We start from the raw sequence: 18,197 nt of genomic DNA on the forward strand, positions 1-18,197 counted from the left end.
GTGCCCGTCTGGACAGTAGTCGGGGCAGCTTATCCCGACCTTAACCCGACTGATTTACCTCTGAAAAAAGTCAGAGGTAAATCCTTAACCCGACCGGAGCAGTCGAGGTTGATGCCTGTGTGGATCGCACTAGAGGTAACAGTCGAGGTAAACATCTGCAGATTTGACCTCACTACAAATTAACCATCGGCGTTCAGTCAGTTCTTGCTCCAAACTACTTAACATGAATCAAGGCGTGCGTTTTTTCTTCGCTGAAGAGTGTAGGCCTAATGACCCTGCAAATACATGTTTTACAAAACTTTTTAAATGTCGGGTTATATAAGGATCATGAATACGTGTTTAAAACATATTATATTTGGGCAAACATTTTGGTAAAATATTTTGTCAACAGGTAAATCAAATTCTTTTAGAATGTTTTGCATCACGTTTTCCATTTTCCGTTGCGAATTTTACTCGAATGAAATTGGTTTACAATCGGAATGCATATTTACTTTTAGAACCTGCGCGCTACTTCCGGAAATTATCCCTGGGTACAAAATGGTCGTGGTAAATTCACGTCAGCAGGTCATGTTAAAAGGCCGGGGTAAGCTATGTATGGACAATCAGTCGAGTTAGCGAAAATATTTGTGGTATTTTATCACGGGTTGTAAAAAATTTAACTCGAGTAATAATTCGGGTCTGAACGTGATTATAGAAACTTTCTTCTGACATCCAATACAGTAGCACACAAGAGCCTGTGGCACCTAACAGTCAGATCCTTCAGGTTGCAGCTGGCCATCCAGCCATGTGTATACAGGCACATGCTTGCCATAGGATACCTCCAGCCTTTTGTGACAAAATACTGTGGTATGCAGGCTAGACAATAGGGAGGTCCTGAGTGACCCTCTTGTGACAGGGTCCTTCACTAATAATATGGAACTATTGACAAAATGAATAATATTATTTGTTTATGGTATTAGGTGTGCAAATAAAAAAAAAAAAAAAAAAAAGTTTGTTGTCTGTAGTTACTGGCATGCATTTTTGATTTTGTAGCAATTTTGCACCATTTGATCCTTATTGAATGAATGATCCAAGAAAACATTTAACTATATTTTCCTGTCAAAGTATTTGACTTGCTGTACAAATTAGTAAAATTAGTTATTTGAAATTACTTACATTGTATAAATGAAATTAATAATTTTAGTCAAATTACTTATTTAGAATAAATGATTTTACAAATTAGTAAAATTATTTAGTTTAAAATTGAAATTAATCAATGTTATGTCCCAATTAGATCTACTACAAAGAATGAAAATAATAGCAATATTTGTAAGCTTTTATGTGGTATTTATTTATTTTGTAACACATGTCTGTTATTTTCAAAACATTTTATCCAAAAAATCCCTCATATCATTAAGTGCCTCAAAGTATACAGAAGAGAATCCTCAATTTCCTGATTTAACTTTAAAATAGATTTATGGACCACAATGGCCTCATCCCAATGCCATAGTTCAATAACCTCAATTAAACAACAATAGAACAAAATTTGACCTCAAGTTGCGGAGTATGAGTTTGTGTACCCAAATTTTCAAAGGTCATTCAATTAATGTGCAACTGTATTGGGGTTAAAGAACTGTGCCCTGATAGATGAGCATGTTGTGGATCCTAGTGAACCAAGTTTAGTTGACATTGAGTCATTAACTTGATGGGATGGTCAACTGTTGAATGATTGTAATTAATGAGGAGTAATTAAACCAATTAATATGATATCATTTGCAAGGTTGGAATTATTATAGCAGGGATGACGTATTGATGAGAATAACAAATTTGGGATAATGAGGTTGGAACATGCTCCTTAAAATTTTCTTGAGTGAACTTTCGGTCGAACCTTCATGTAATTATTTCGTGTAAGCTAATCCAAACCCTAACCCTAATTCTAGCCCTAACCCTAAGTCAAATCCTAATCATAACCCTAATGCTAACCCTAATCCTAACCCTAAACTAACCCTAATCCTAACCTTAACCCTAACCCTAATTTTGTGTAAAATTACATGAAGGAGTAACTGAACTTGAGGAATTAGAGTGGAGTTAAAAATGATGGAACTTTATTTTTAACATTTAACTTTTTAAAATAGAAAGAATGTAAAAGAAAGATAGAGAATGAAAGAAGTAAAATATGTACATGTATTATCCCTAGTTTCCCTACAAGGTGTTCAAACAACTTCTTGTACATGATTGAAATTGAGCTCCAAAGATGCAAATTTATCTATAATGTAGAAAAAAATTACAAAACAGGGCCTTAGCTGAGTAAGCTGACTCAGATGCTCACATTGATTCCATCACATATGAAAAAGATCCGTGGGCGATGATGAGTTTATATATCATTTTCTGAAGTTTTCAGTTTCCCCTATTCTTACCCCCTCTCTGAGGCTGCATGAGATAAATAGCCTTGATCAAGGCTTTATAAGGGATGCGCCATTTGACATGTAGGGGAGGTTTGAAGTTGAGGTCAGGGGATTGGCGATAGAGCTTATTGTTTTCGGCGATATTTTTATCATTTACTAGTATTTATTTTGCACTTCGTATAGGCCAGGATTAATTTTTTTTAATTTTCATGCATTAGGGCCTTATTGTAGGCCTATATTTGTATACACAGTTAGGTGAGGAAAGTTTTTTTAGTGATAGTGAGGTAAGCTTTTTAAAAAATGTTTTTTTAGTGACAGTAGGGAAAGTGCAGCAGGGAAATTTTTCTTTCAAAATCTTCCAGCCCTAACCCCCTCAGAAGTCAAATGATGCATCGCTTTGATGATGCATCGCTAACAAAGGTTAGCATGTACCAAAAAATTACCAATGTTGCTTGGAGCCCAAATGACCATCAAAATGTGGCCTCCTCGCAGTCCTTGGAATAGCTCTTATACATGAAAAAGACCGACATCCTAGCCATGGTGTATTTCCCCTCTATTCTTACCCTTCTTTGCCTCTCAGGCTATTTCATTACAAGCCGACGTCAAACGTCGGCTTGTGCTGTCTCTTCTCAATTCTTTCTTTCTTTCTTCTTACAAGCCGACGACGAATGTCGGCTTGTTCTGTCTCTTCTCAATTCTTAAGTTAGGCGGGCAGCCTAACTTATTTCTTTCTTGCCATTTCTTTCTTTAAGTTAGGCGTGCAGCCTAACTTATTTCTTTCTTGCCATTTCTTTCTTAAGTTAGGCGGGCAGCCTAACTTATTTCTTTCTTGCCATTTCCTCTTTCTTTCTTTCTTTCTTCTTTCTCACAATTTGCTACTACTTCCACATCCTTGATCGGATTTCGACTAAACTCAGTCACAACCAGTATTGGGTAGCTGGCTACAAAAGTTATGGGTTGTTTAACGTCAGAGGTCATCCAAGGGGTCACAGGGGTCAAAAAAGGTTATTTTAACCAAAAATGCTCCGATTGAGCTCAAATTTAAATGCAATGATGCTTATGACATTCTAAACATGTTTAAAATATTTTAAAATTTATTTAAGGTCATTAAGGGGCCATAAAGGGGTCAAAGGTCAAGTTGTTCAAAATGCTCCAATTGAGCTGAAATTTAAATGCAATGATCCTTATGACATTCTAAACATTCTAAAAACATTTTTAAGTTCATTCAAGGTCATTAAGGGGCAATAAGGGGGACAAAGGTCAAGTTTTCAAAATGTTTCAATTGAGCTGAAATTTAAATGCAATGATCCTTATGACATTCTTAACATGTTTTAAATATTTTTAAAATTCATTTAAGGTCATTAAGGATGTCATACAGAGGTCAAAGGTCAAGTTTTCAAAATGCCAGCTTTCCACGATCAAGGTATATTTAAACGGCAATTAATGAAACAGTCTTATTAAAATTAATACTATCCATCCAGCACAGTGTTGCTGCTGGATCAGATCGTCACAGTCATCCGCCTAACTTACCTCGTGCCCTTGCAAAGGGCACAGTTGCTCTAGTTCTTTCTTCTTTCTTCTTTCTTCTCACAATTTGCTACTACTTCCACATCGTTGAACGGATTTCGACCAAACTCAGTCACAAGCAGTATTGGGTAGCTGGCTACAAAAGTTATGGGTTGTTTAATGTCAGAGGTCATCCAAGAGGTCACAGGGGTCAAAAAAGGTCATCTTAACCGAAAATACTCCAATTGAGCTGAAATTTATATGCAATGATCCTTATGACATTCTAAACATGTTTAAAATATTTAAAAATTTATTTAAGGTCATTAAGGGGGTCACAAAGGGGTCAAAGGTCAAGTTATTTAAAATGCTCCAATTGAGCTGAAATTTAAACGCAAAGACACTTATGACATTCTAAACATTTGAAAATATTTCAAAATTCATTTAAGGTCATTAAGGGGTCATAAATGGGTCAAAGGTCAAGTTTTTTAAAATGCTCCAATTGAGCTGAAATTTAAATGCAATGGCCCTTATGACATTCTAAACATTTTGAAAATATTTCAAAATTCATTTAAGGTCATTAAGGGGTCATAAATGGGTCAAAGGTCAAGTTTTTTTTCAATGCTCTAATTGAGCTGAAATTTAAATGCAATGATCCTTATGACATTCTCAACATGTTTTAAATATTTTGAAATTCATTTAAGATCATCAAGGGGGTCATGCAGAGGTCAAAGGTCAATTTTTTAAATGTCAGCTTTCCGCGATCAAGGTAGACTATATTAAAACGGCAATTAATGAAAATTAAAAAAAATATTATTATTAAAATTAATCTTATCCAGCACAGTATTGCTGCTTGATCAGGTCATCCGCCTAACTTCCCTCGTGCCCTTGCAAAGGGCACAGTTGCTCTAGTTCCTCTTTCTTTCTTTCTTTCTTCTCACAATTTGCTACTACTTCAACATCCTTGATCGGATTGCAACCAAACTCAGTCACAAGCAGTATTGGGTAGCTGGCTACAAAAGTTATGGGTTGTTTAACGTCAAAGGTCATCCAAGGGGTCACAGGGGTCAAAAAAGGTCATTACAACCGAAAATGCTCCGATTGAGTTGAAATTTAAATGCAATGATCCTTATGACATTCTAAACATGTTTCAAATATTTTAAAATTTATTTAAGGTCATTAAGGGGCCCATAAAGGGGTCAAAGGTCAAGTTTTTCAAAATGCTCCAATTGAGCTGAAATTTAAATGCAATGATCCTTATGACATTCTAAACATTTTAAAAACATTTTATAATTCATTTAGGTCATTAGGGACCATAAAGGGGTCAAAGGTCAAGTGTTCCAAAATGCTCCAATTGAGCTGAAATTTAAATGCAATGATCCTTATGACGTTCTTTACATGTTTTAAATATTTTAAAATTCATTTAAGGTCATTAAGGGGGTCACACAGAGGTCAAAGTTCAAGTTTTTAAAATGCCAGCTTTCCACGATCAAGGTATATTAAAACGGCAATCAATGAAACAGTCTTATTAAAATTAATACTATCCAGCACCCAGTACAGTATTGCTGCTTGATCAGATCGTCACAATCATCCGCCTAACTTACCTCGTGCCCTTGCAAAGGGCACAGTTGCTCTAGTTTCTTAAGTTAGGCGTGCAGCCTAACTTATTTTTTTCTTGCTGTTTACAAGCCGACGACGGATGTCGGCTTGTTCTGTCTCTTCTCAATTCTTTCTTTCTTTCTTCTTTCTTCTTCTGGCAACCGCAATCAACTGCAAGAAGCACCGCAAGGGATTGACAGATTTCAACCAAAGTTGACCCAAATGACCATTGGGCTAGGCCAAACCTTCCATTTGACTTTGACCTCGCCGTGACCTTTGACCTAGCTATAATGGTCAAAAATGTGATTTCACAAAAATGCTACTCCTTCCACAAATTTTATGCGATGAGGACATGGTTATATCATGTGACTCGACTTTAGTCGGTGTCTATAGGGTGTGCTCAGATAAGGGGTCAAAGGTCATTAAGGGGTCATTTCTGGTCAAAGTCTAAAAAATATTCAAAATTCACTGTCTTTACAAATTACATAGCAGAGAGTCGCCATTAGCACACATGCATTGCTACTAGCCAGGGTCTTTAGGATGCCTACAGTTTCGGGGTCAAAGGTCATTAAGGGGTTACTTCCGTCAAAAACCAAATTTATCAAAATGTTCAAAACATTTTTATCTCAAAATGTAAACAGACCAGAATAATATAACCAACATACATGAATTAGTGTTCCCTGATGTATGCATGGTATTTTTATTTTGTGGGTCAAAGGTCATTAAGGGGTCACTTCCTGTTTTTAGCTGAATAACTTCAAGAATTTTTATCTCAACAACTGAACATGTTAGAATTTTTTAATTAAAATTGGAACAATGCATTTTGTCGGTGTACATAAGGTTTTTTTTTTTTTTTTTGTCAAAGGTCATTAAGGGGGTCAAAAGGTCAATCAAAAATTTAAAAAAATCAAAATCCATGTATAAGTTCCGATTAAGCTGAAATTGACCTGAAATATTTCTTATGACATCCTAAGCACAATGCAAGAGCAGTTGACCCCATCCGTGACCCAGGGGTCAAGTTATAGGGGTCAAAGGTCAAATTGCGGCTTGTTTCTCTCTTTCTTCTGGCAACGCAATCAACTGCATCTAGCTCGCAAAGAGATTGACAGATTTCAACGAAACTTGACCCAAAAGACCACTGGGATAGGCCAAACCTGCCATTTGACTGTGACCTTGCTGTGACCTTTGACCTAGCTATAATGGTCAAAAATGTGATTTCACAAAAAATGCTACTCCTTCCACAGATTTCATGCGATGAGGACATGGTTATATCATGTGACTCGACTTTAGTCGGTGTCTATAGGGTGTGCTCAGATAAGGGTCAAAGGTCATTAAGGGGTCATTTCGGTCAAAGTCTAAAAATATTCAAAAAATCACTGTCTTTACAAATTACTTAGCAGAGAGTCGCCATTAGCACACATGCATCGCTACTAGCCAGGGTCTTTAGGATGCATACAGTTTGGGGGTCAAAGGTCATTAAGGGGTTACTTCCGGTCATAAACCAAAATTATCAAAAATGTTCAAAAATTTTTATCTCAAAATGTAAACAGACCAGAGTAATATAATCATCATACATGAATCAGTGTTCCCTGATGCATGCATGGTATTTTTATTTAGGGGGTCAAAGGTCATTAAGGGGTCACTTCCTGTTTTTAGCTAAATAACTTTAAGAATTTTTATCTCATCAACTAAACATGTGAGAATTTTTAAATTAAAATTGGAACAACGCATTTTGTCGGTGTACGTAAGGTTTTTTTTCATTGAGGTCAAAGGTCATTAAAAGGGTCAAAATGTCAATCAAAAATTTAAAAAAATCAAAATCCACGTATAAGTTCCGATTAAGCTGAAATTCACCAGCCCCTCTCGGCTTGCCAAAATTGCTTACCCCCCCTATCGGCTCGCAAAAAATTTCTTGCCCCCCCATTTTACCCTCCCTATAGGGCTCTTAATCATTGCACAACCCCTAAGCTTTACTTTTCTGCGGGCTTCCTAAAATGAGTACATTGCTATTTTGTGTGGCAGCTGATAATACAATACACCGGCCGGCAACTGTACAACGGATGCTACCAGTACGGTCACACACAGTACGGTAAACTACACGTGCATTGATGCATTATGACCGTGAACATAAACAGCGATAACTGTTGTGATATAAACTTATTTGTCCATCTGTATCATTGGATTGACTCTAGAATATTATACTGGCGACGAAGGAGAAACATTCAGGCATCCACTGGACCAGTGCAAGGCAGTAACTCGTAAGAATTATTTCTGAATATAATGTGTTTCACCCGAGTATTTCAACCCCATTTTGACAAACTCTCAAAACATTAACTGTTCGGTATAAATTGTCAGGATTGTTATCAATCATAATCTGACGATAGACCGTGCTTTATATATTAAGGGGCTGTTAGCCAAGAAAATTACTAAAATGAGCATGTGTAATTTGAAATTTGGTACTTATTAAATTCAGCATAAAAATACTCAAATCTTGTCCAAAGTGTATCGTGATTGGTACCAAAATGTGGCAAATTTCATGAGCAACAACCCATAGGTGATTTATTTTTTCATTGGACGCTTCTGTTTTGAGTTATATGCAAATTAGCTAATTAGCATAAAAATGCTCAAATATTGTCCGAAGTGTATCGTCATTGGTACCAAAATGTGGCAAATTTCATGAGCAACAACCCATAGTCGATTTATTTTTTCATTGGACGCTTCTGTTTTGAGTTCTATGCAAATTAGCTAATTAGCATAAAAATGCTCAAATATTGTCCGAAGTGTATCGTCATTGGTACCAAAATGTGGCAAATTTCATGAGCAACAGCCAATAGTCGATTTATTTTTTCATTGGACGCTTCTGTTTTGAGATATATGCAAATTAGCTAATTAGCATAAAAATGCTCAAATATTGTCCGAAGTGTATCGTCATTGGTACCAAAATGTGGCAAATTTCATGAGCAACAACCCATAGGCGATTTATTTTTTCATTGGACGCTTCTGTTTTGAGTTATATGCAAATTAGCTAATTAGCATAAAAATGCTCAAATATTGTCCAAAGTGTATCGTGATTGGTACCAAAATGTGGCAAATTTCATGAGCAACAACCCATAGGTGATTTATTTTTTCATTGGACGCTTCTGTTTTGAGTTATATGCAAATTAGCTAATTAGCATAAAAATGCTCAAATATTGTCCGAAGGTATATCGTCATTGGTACCAAAATGTGGCAAATTTCATGAGCAACAAACCACAGGCGATTTATTTTTTCATTGGACGCTTCTGTTTTGAGTTATATGCAAATTAGCTAATTAGCATAAAAATGCTCACATATTGTCCGAAGTGTGTCGTCATTGGTACCAAAATGTGGCAAATTTCATGAGCAACAAACCATAGGCGATTTATTTTTTCATTGGACGCTTCTGTTTTGAGATATATGCAAATTAGCTAATTAGCATAAAAATGCTCAAATATTGTCCGAAGTGTATCGTCATTGGTACCAAAATGTGGCAAATGTCATGAGCAACAACCCATAGGTGATTTATTTTTTCATTGGACGCTTCTGTTTTGAGTTATATGCAAATTAGCTAATTAGCATAAAAATGCTCAAATATTGTCCAAAGTGTAATCATTGGTACCAAAATGTGGCAAATTTCATGAGCAACAACCCGTAGGTGATTTATTTTTTCATTGGACGCTTCTGTTTTGAGATATATGCAAATTAGCTAATTAGCATGAAAATGCTCAAGTATGGTCCGAAGTGTATCGTCATTGGTACCAAAATGTGGCAAATTTCATGAGCAACAACCCATAGTCGATTTATTTTTTCATTGGACGCTTCTGTTTTGAGTTATATGCAAATTAGCTAATTAGCATAAAATGCTCAAATATTGTCCGAAGTGTATCGTCATTGGTACCAAAATGTGGCAAATTTCATGAGCAACAACCCATAGTCGATTTATTTTTTCATTGGGCGCTTCTGTTTTGAGTTTTATGCAAATTAGCTAATTAGCATAAAAATGCTCAAATATTGTCCAAAGTGTATCGTGATTGGTACCAAAATGTGGCAAATTTCATGAGCAACAACCCATAGGTGATTTATTTTTTCATTGGACGCTTCTGTTTTGAGTTCTATGCAAATTAGCTAATTAGCATAAAAATGCTCAAATATTGTCCGAAGTGTATCGTCATTGGTACCAAAATGTGGCAAATTTCATGAGCAACAGCCAATAGTCGATTTATTTTTTCATTGGACGCTTCTGTTTTGAGATATATGCAAATTAGCTAATTAGCATAAAATGCTCAAATATTGTCCAAATTGTATAAATCATTGGTACCAAAATGTGGCAAATTTCATGAGCAACAACCCGTAGGCGATTTATTTTTCATTGGACGCTTCTGTTTTGAGTTATATGCAAATTAGCTAATTAGCATAAAATGCTCAAATATTGTCCGAAGTGTGTCATTATTGGTACCAAAATGTGGCAAATTTCATTAGCAACAACATTTAGGCGCTTTATTTTTTCATTGGACGCTTCTGTTTTGTGTTATATGCAAATTAGTTAATTAGCATTAAAAGGCTTGGTAGGTATTAGAGAGAGTGGGAGCCAGTCTGGTGTTATGAGCATTATATGTAAACTCATCCCAAAAAGAAAGTATCCAGTTTGATTTTGGTCTATAAGTCAAAGATGGGGTCTTAAATTAAGACCTACCAAAAGTATGTTACAGATAAACTTATTGCGTACATTTTGATACCTCATTTGTCCAAATCGATGCAGAATTGATGACACAATGACCTTTTGAATGCACCTACCCAGGATTTTAAAGTTGCAGTAATTCCTATTGATGTCGCTTTCCTGCCTCTCAAGATTCTTCATAAAGGTACACCATATCAGAGACGGACTAAGACTGTTCGACTTCACTTCATGTGTTTGATTGAATACAGATATTCTTTTACTCATTCCTCAATGTTTTACCCTTCACACTTCACTGTCAATATCTGGTATGTCCTCCTGCTGTCCATCAATGACTGCCAGACATCTGCGGCACATGCTCGCAGTAAAACAAAATGAATATTGAGAAGCAGGACCAAATCAATAGCAATTACTGCAACTTTTATAATTGAGGTAATTGCATTCAAATAGTCATTGTGTCATTAATCTCTCCATCGATTTTGACAAATGAGGTATCAAACTGTGCTTGCATAAATTTATCTATAACATACTTTTGGTAGGTCTTGATTTAACACCCTTCTTTGACTTATGGACCAAAATTAAACTGGATACTTTCTTTTTGGGATGAGTTTATATATTGTGTTTACGCAACCCATCCCAGTGTTGTTGGGATATTCACAATCCAAGTACAGACTTGATGTGCACCATGAGGAAGTGATCTGATTCCGATCATCTGAATACAGCAGCGTTTTCATATGCACCCTTATATGAAAAGTGCTTAATTGGAATCAAGTTAATATTATAATAATCAAAAACATTTTTTTTATGAAATTGGAAACATTTATCTTGTGCTACTCCTTGATGTTTTGCATATTTGGCCTTTTCCAAGAACGTACTGGGTCATTGTATTGTATTGTAAATCAACTGAATTTATAGACGTACATATTTTTTGTTATCATTGACAGGTAATCAAACTTTTCGACAGCATTTTCAAAGTGGTAGACTGTACAACAGAAACTCAGTCCCCCCAGAGGCAAAACACAATAACATTAACAGCGTGTAAAGGTGCTTAACAACTAACTACCATAGTACGCCATTCCGTTGCTGCGGCCACCTTAACAAACTGGTTCAGGGAACCCATCCACACAAAAGGGGTTTAGTTCTGCTGAACCCAAACCACAAAAGGGGTTCAGTTCTGCTGAACCCAAACCACAAAAGGGGTTCAGTTCTGCTGAACCCAAACCACAAAAGGGGTTCAGTTCTGCTGAACCCACCAGACAAAAGATAAGACAAAGAGATAAGACAAGGAGATAAGACAAAGAAACAAAAGACAAAGAAACAAAAGACAAAGAAACAAAAGACAAAGAAACAAAAGACAAAGAAACAAAAGACAAAGAAACAAAAGACAAAGAAACAAAAGACAAGAAACAAAAGACAAAGAAACAAAAGACAAAGAGACAAGACAAAGAGACAAGACAAAGAGACAAGACAAAGAGACAAGACAAAGAGATAAGACAAAGAGATAAGACAGAGACAAGACAGACAAGACAAAGAGACAAGACAAAGAAACAAGACAAAGAAACAAGACAAAGAGACAAGACAAAGAGACAAGACAAAGACAAGACAGAGATAAGACAGAGACAAGACAAAGAGACAAGACAGAGACAAGACAGAGATAAGACAGATAAACAAGACAGACAAGACAGAGACACAAATTTCACAATTCAATTGCATTCATTGTTTCTGTAATAAAATAAAAATAATAATACAAAATTCTTGTTAACCTATTTAAGAAGTAAATATCAATTACAATTCACATTGTTTACGCATTAATTCAGCATAATATTAATTCTATTAAATCATTTAGACACAGTAATAATGCCACGTCCATCAAAGAAATCACGTGTTGCAAAAAGCAAGGCAGAGTAAACAGAAAAGTAAGACAATATCAGAAATACAATCCGAAAACAAGGAAGGATGCGAGAAAGAAATTATAATAAGCGATGATGATAGTCAACCAAATCCTGATTCGATTCGCATTGCCTACGTAAATCAAGTGGCTGGTACTTTCCATCAAGGTGATTTTCTATTTAGTGACGTTTCTAGAGGTGTGCAATGTTCTTGCAATACATTAGTGTATCTTTGCCGTATTCCTTTTATTTCCCAAGAATTAAATTCTGTGAATTTAGATCAAATATTGAAAGATGGCGATTATTTGTATAGAACTTTATCCCAGAAATTACGTCTATCAGGTGAACTCCACGAAAGTGGTTATTTAGAAAATACGCAATTACCTACAGAATGTAAATTACAAGACAACTCAACATTTGCAATCAATTATGAACCCTTAAGCTATTGCATACTCGAACGAGAGGATGGTAATGAGCTAGAACCACTCAATGTTCAATTGCAAGCAGCATTTGCAGTGTCAAATTTAAATATACTGATATTTCAATCGTATATGATGGCAATTTACAGGGATTCAGCAACCGGACGCTATATGTTCTTTGATTCACATTCACGGGATGAATTTGGGTTCCCCACAGCAAATAACGGTCATTCGGTACTTTTGGTTTTTGAAGACTTTGACAATTTACATTCTTACCTGAAAGTCTTGTGTTCAAAATTGAAAGTCACAACTGAAATATTCGGTATTCAGTCTGTACATATTCAAATGACCAGCGAAATGTTATCAGAAACTAACATTCACGACGAGGCAGGCTGTTCCACGTGGACCAAAAGTCAAGATATACCACAGACGAAGTCGACAGGCCTGTCAAAATACCAAAAGTGGTATCAAAGTTTGACTACCGATCAAAAAAATGAAAGACTCGAAAAGAAGCGAAAAAAGGTCAAAGGAACAATATGAAATAACCGAATACGAGGGCGCAAAAAATTGCGGACACGTCAAAAATATGAAATTCGAAAATGCAGAGAAAAAGCGTCAGCAATCAAAGAAATCATATGAAATTCCAGAAAAGGCAGACAACAAACGTAATCAGGCACGTCAGCAATCAAAGAAATCATATGAAATTCCCGAAAATGCAGAGAAAAAAACGTCAGCAATCAAAGAAATCATATGAAATTCCAGAAAAGGCAGACAACAAACGTAATCAGGCACGTCAGCAATCAAAGAAATCATATGAAATTCCAGAAAAGGCAGACAACAAACGTAATCAGGCACGTCAGCAATCAAAGAAATCATATGAAATTCCAGAAAAGGCAGACAAAAAACGTAATCAGGCACGTCAGCAATCAAAGAAATCATATGAAATTCCAGAAAATGCAGAGAAAAAGCGTCAGCAAACACAGTCAAATATGTACAGGAAAAAATCGGATATCAGTACAGTAATTTTGCATTTTCAAGAATCGTGTAGAAAGCGATCAGCTTACTTACGTGTGTCAGATATGTCAACGTATCTTTCTCAAGAGACAAGTCAGGGCACTGTACACTAGCGCATATAATCGGTCTATCCTGGAGCAAAGTTTACCTTGCAACACCGATATAAATGCATTACCCGCAAAAGAAAAATGATGAAGTTCATGATCAAGTGTGGATTTGCATGGCATGCCATGATAATTTATTAAAAGACCGTGTGCGAAGTTGTCAACTGTGAACAAATTAGCATTAGTACAACAACCTCACCAATTAGCGGATTAAACATGCTAGAAAGACATCTTATTTCGCCAGCTATCCTATTTATGAAAATGATCCCATTGATTAAAGGTGCTCAAAAAGGTATCAATGGACAAGACAAGTGCGTAAAAGCTAATATTAATAACACAGCTGCGTGTTTACCAAGACTACCAACGGAACAAAGTCTTATCCGGATCAAGTTAAAACGTCGCCTCATTTACAAAGGGCATCATATGTGTCAGGACGTTAATCCAGAAAATGTTAGACAAGCACTTAAATGGTTGAAAGCCAACAATCCGGTATTTGAAGATATCGATATCAACTTTGATCAGTTTGATTCTTTGTTAGACGACCAACTAATTTCCGGCGAACACGATCAAGAAAATGACATCGCAGAACCCCATTCTCCAAATGAGAGTGAACTCGCGACTGAGTCTATAGCTAGTGACAGCACAGAATTGCGAATACATCAATATTGATGAAGAGCAAGACATGCACGACCAAGATGAGGATCGCAGTGACAACAAAGAAATGTACGATGAAGGACAAGACTTGGACAACCATGATAATGATGATGATGATGCTACTAATAATGATGATGGCGATGATTGTAGTAATGATGACGATGATGATCACGACATTCACGAACACATCTGCTCCTCTGTATTCCTTTTGCACCGGTTGATTTTTCTCAATATCTTGCAGACAAGCATGACGAATCAATCCTCTGTATAGCTCCAGGTGAAGGCAATAGGCCACAAAAGGTTTTGGAAATGGAAGCGCAATCTTTTCCCGCCGAATTCCGGATGGTTCAAATACTTTCAATGACGACAGAGAAGATAAATTATCGCCATCTCGCTATTTCAATGCACGCATATTTTCAGCAGACAACAGGTTTGCCAGAAACCCAGAATATATCTTTTTTGCGTTGTATGCAACAGAGGTACAACAGATTTGTGACAATATTCAAATTGCGCCGTAGAGGTAGCACCAAGACTGCAGATGGAAGAAAGATAACAGCTTCAATGTTAAGAAACCATGAAGAAGTGAAGGGTCTGATTCGAAGAGATGAAGGGTACAGATTCCTAGCAAAGATACGAGGAAGCCGCTTACTGGGAAAAATCAAAGAGAGATGTTTTCGCAATGATACGGCAACTAGGAATTCCTACCTTTTTTATCACCTTTAGTGCTGCTGATAGACGTTGGATTGACATAGACAATGGTATCCTAATATCACAAGGAAAACAGCCAATGACTGCAGAACAGCATAAGAACATGACCTGGGAAGATCATTGTAAGATCATCATGTCAAATCCAGCAGCAGCAGCCAGAATGTTTCAGCAAAGAGTCCATACGTTAATCAATGACGTCATTCTTTCTCCAGCCAATCCTATTGGAAAAGTCGAAGACTATTATTACAGAACCGAGTTCAAACAGAGAGGTTGGCCACATATTCACATGATAGCATGGGTGAAAGATGCGCCAGAATTCGATACAGATCCAGACGAGGAAATCGCTGAATTCATTGACAAATATGTGTCATGTGAACTTCCTCCAGAGGAAGGCGTCGAATTGCATGAAATAGTATCAAAAGTACAGATGCATACTAAATCCCATACAAGGTCATGCAGAAAAACTGGACAGGTATGCCGATTTAACTATCCTAGGCCACCATCGAGCGAAACCTTCATTTGCAGGCGTCCAGAATCCATAGACGATCTAGATCTTAATGAACTGGAAGCGGAAGTGGAGCGTACAGATAGAAAAGAAAGGGAAGAGAATGCAAAGGAGACTATTAAGAAAATGTGGAAAGAAATTGAATCAGCCACCGATGACACAGATTTTGATGAAATCCTCCAGAAAATACAAATAACACACAGTCAATTTGAAACATGCTTAAGCACACTTGCCAAAAGAAACACCGTCTATCTGAAACGACGTCTCAAAGATCAATGGGTAAACAACTACAATCCTCACTTGATAAGATGTTGGAATGGAAACATGGACATACAGTACATATTAGATCCATTTGCGGCTACAATATACATGCTCTCGTACCTGACGAAGTGTGAAAGAGAAATGGGTGACTTGCTCAGAAACGCACAAAGAGAAGCTAGAGAAGGGAATGTCGATGTTCTTACCGAACTTAGAAAAGTTGGTAGCGATATACTTGCAACACAGAGAAATCAGTGTAATGGGTGCTATTTACATGGTTTGCAGTATGCCTTTGAAACAAAGCTCACGTAATGTTGTGTTTGTTCAAACTGATGTTGATGGACACAGGATATCGTTGCCACTCCAACAACTTCAAGAGAATGCTGGGAATTCTGAAGAAGTTTGGCAAACATCTCAAATTGAGAAATACATCGGGCGACCTAAGCTAGCAAAATATGAAAACATGTGCATGGCAAAGTTCTTCTCTAGTCATTATCAAGTATCTAGCAAAGAAAGTACACAGACAGAAAACGAAACTGATGATCAGACAGAAGGTGACCAAAGTGATTATGAAGATGGAAGTGTACCGAAAGAAGGAATTAAGAGATGTCGACCAAAGAAAAAGGCTATCGCATTGTCGGGATGCTCAGCGAAAATGAAACAACGAACCACCATAAAACCAGCTGTCATTCGTTATCCTCGAGTATCAATTCATAGGGATAAAGAGCGTTACCATATGAACATGCTACGCCTATATCTGCCACACAGAAGAAAGCAAATCAAACCTGAATCATATGAAACGTATGAAAGTTATCACTTACAAGGTCGCGTAACCATTAATGGGGAAATCGTTTCAGTTCAAGAAATAGTGCAACACAACATGAAAGAATTCGAACCAGATAACGGTGCCCTAGATAATGCATGGGATGCACTCCAAGAAATACCCGACCTGCAAGATGCATGGAATGCTTTAAATCCACAAGGAGAACAACAACAGCAGGATGATAGATTGGAGCGTAATTTATACGAGGATTCAGATGACGAGCTTGCTGAAATCGAAATTCCTGAATTACAGCAGCCGCAACAACAACGTCAAGATTTACCGAGGTGTGCAATAGAAACATGCCGTCCTGAAATTACAGAAGAACAAGCAGAATCTATGATGCGACAGTTGAACGACAAACAACGTCAACTATTTAACTATGTTACCAAGTGGTGCAATGACAAGGCCAGTGACCATACCATATCACCATTCCACATTTTTCTTACTGGAGGAGCTGGAACTGGGAAATCACATCTGATCAAGTGCATAACATATTATGCTAGAAAACCTTTCTTCCAATGACAGAAAATGCTGAGGAAGTGACTGTTTTACTACTTGCCCACATGGGAACTGCCGCCTTTAATATATATGGCCAAACAATCTGCACTGGCTTAAAGATACCTCCCAGAGGATCACATCATTACACGCCTCTTGCAGAAGAATCTGTAAACACGCTTGCGAATGAAGTATCGACACCTACAACTTGTCATCATTGATGAAATATCTATGGTGAGTGTACCACAGTTTGACTATATAAATGGTCGATTGCAACAGATCAAAGGTTGTTCAGACACCACTTACTTTGGCAATGTGTCAATTCTTGCAGTTGGAGATTTTTATCAATTACCGCCTATTTCTCCAAGAACACCATTGTGTCTTCCACGTGATGATATATTAATGGACCTCTGGAACCTATTCAATGTTGTTGAACTGACAGAAATTATCGTCAAAAAGATGATGTCGTCTTTGCTCAAATGCTGAACAGACTTCGCACAAGGAAAGCGAAATGAACCAATAAGCGATACTGATATGAAGTTACTTCAGTCACGTACAGTTTCCGGTAACCACGATAACGGACTATCCGCTCCCGATGACGCAATGCATCTATTTTATCGCATAGCGATGATGTCGATGACCATAATGAGAAAATGCTAGCTACCTTGAGTACACATATACATACGATACAAGCCATTGACATTGATCAAACAGGTGGGCGAATCATAAGAAGAAATGAGCAACCACATAAGACAACACGCAAAGATCGCAACACAACTTTGGCAGATGAACTGAAATTAGCAGTGGGTGCCCGAGTTATGCTGATATCGAACGTTGATGTGACTGACGGTCTGTGCAATGGAGTTTCTGGCGTATTTAAAGGTATCGAATTCTGCAACTCGACAAATATGCCAACTGTCGTATATGTCAAATTTGATAGTTCTCGTATTGGTGCCAAGGCAAGAACAACAGAATTCATCCCACCACACTATCAAGAATGTACTCCCATAAAGCCACGCAAGGAATCGTTTCAGTTGAAAGGAAAGGCGTTTACCACAACCAGAGAACAGATACCGTTAAAACTTTCCTGGGCTGTAACCATTCACAAGATCCAAGGACAAACTACGGACAAAGCAGTAATATCAATGA

General features: G+C 37.0%; 2 protein-coding genes across 2 annotated transcripts in view; both read left to right on the forward strand.

Moving 5' to 3' along the window:
• Positions 1-18,197, forward strand: part of LOC140138820 (rap guanine nucleotide exchange factor 1-like) — a 263,652-nt gene that overhangs the window by 71,936 nt on the left and 173,519 nt on the right. The gene's annotated exons all lie outside the window — the stretch shown is intronic.
• Positions 11,485-11,907, forward strand: LOC140139641 (uncharacterized; the record flags this gene model as incomplete). Its single annotated transcript, XM_072161345.1, has 1 exon — positions 11,485-11,907. A coding segment is annotated over one exon (423 nt), but the record flags the coding sequence as incomplete, so codon positions are not given.

This window comes from Amphiura filiformis, chromosome 18 (assembly GCF_039555335.1).
Source record: "Amphiura filiformis chromosome 18, Afil_fr2py, whole genome shotgun sequence".
In the NCBI taxonomy this organism is placed as follows: Eukaryota; Metazoa; Echinodermata; class Ophiuroidea; order Amphilepidida; family Amphiuridae; genus Amphiura; species Amphiura filiformis.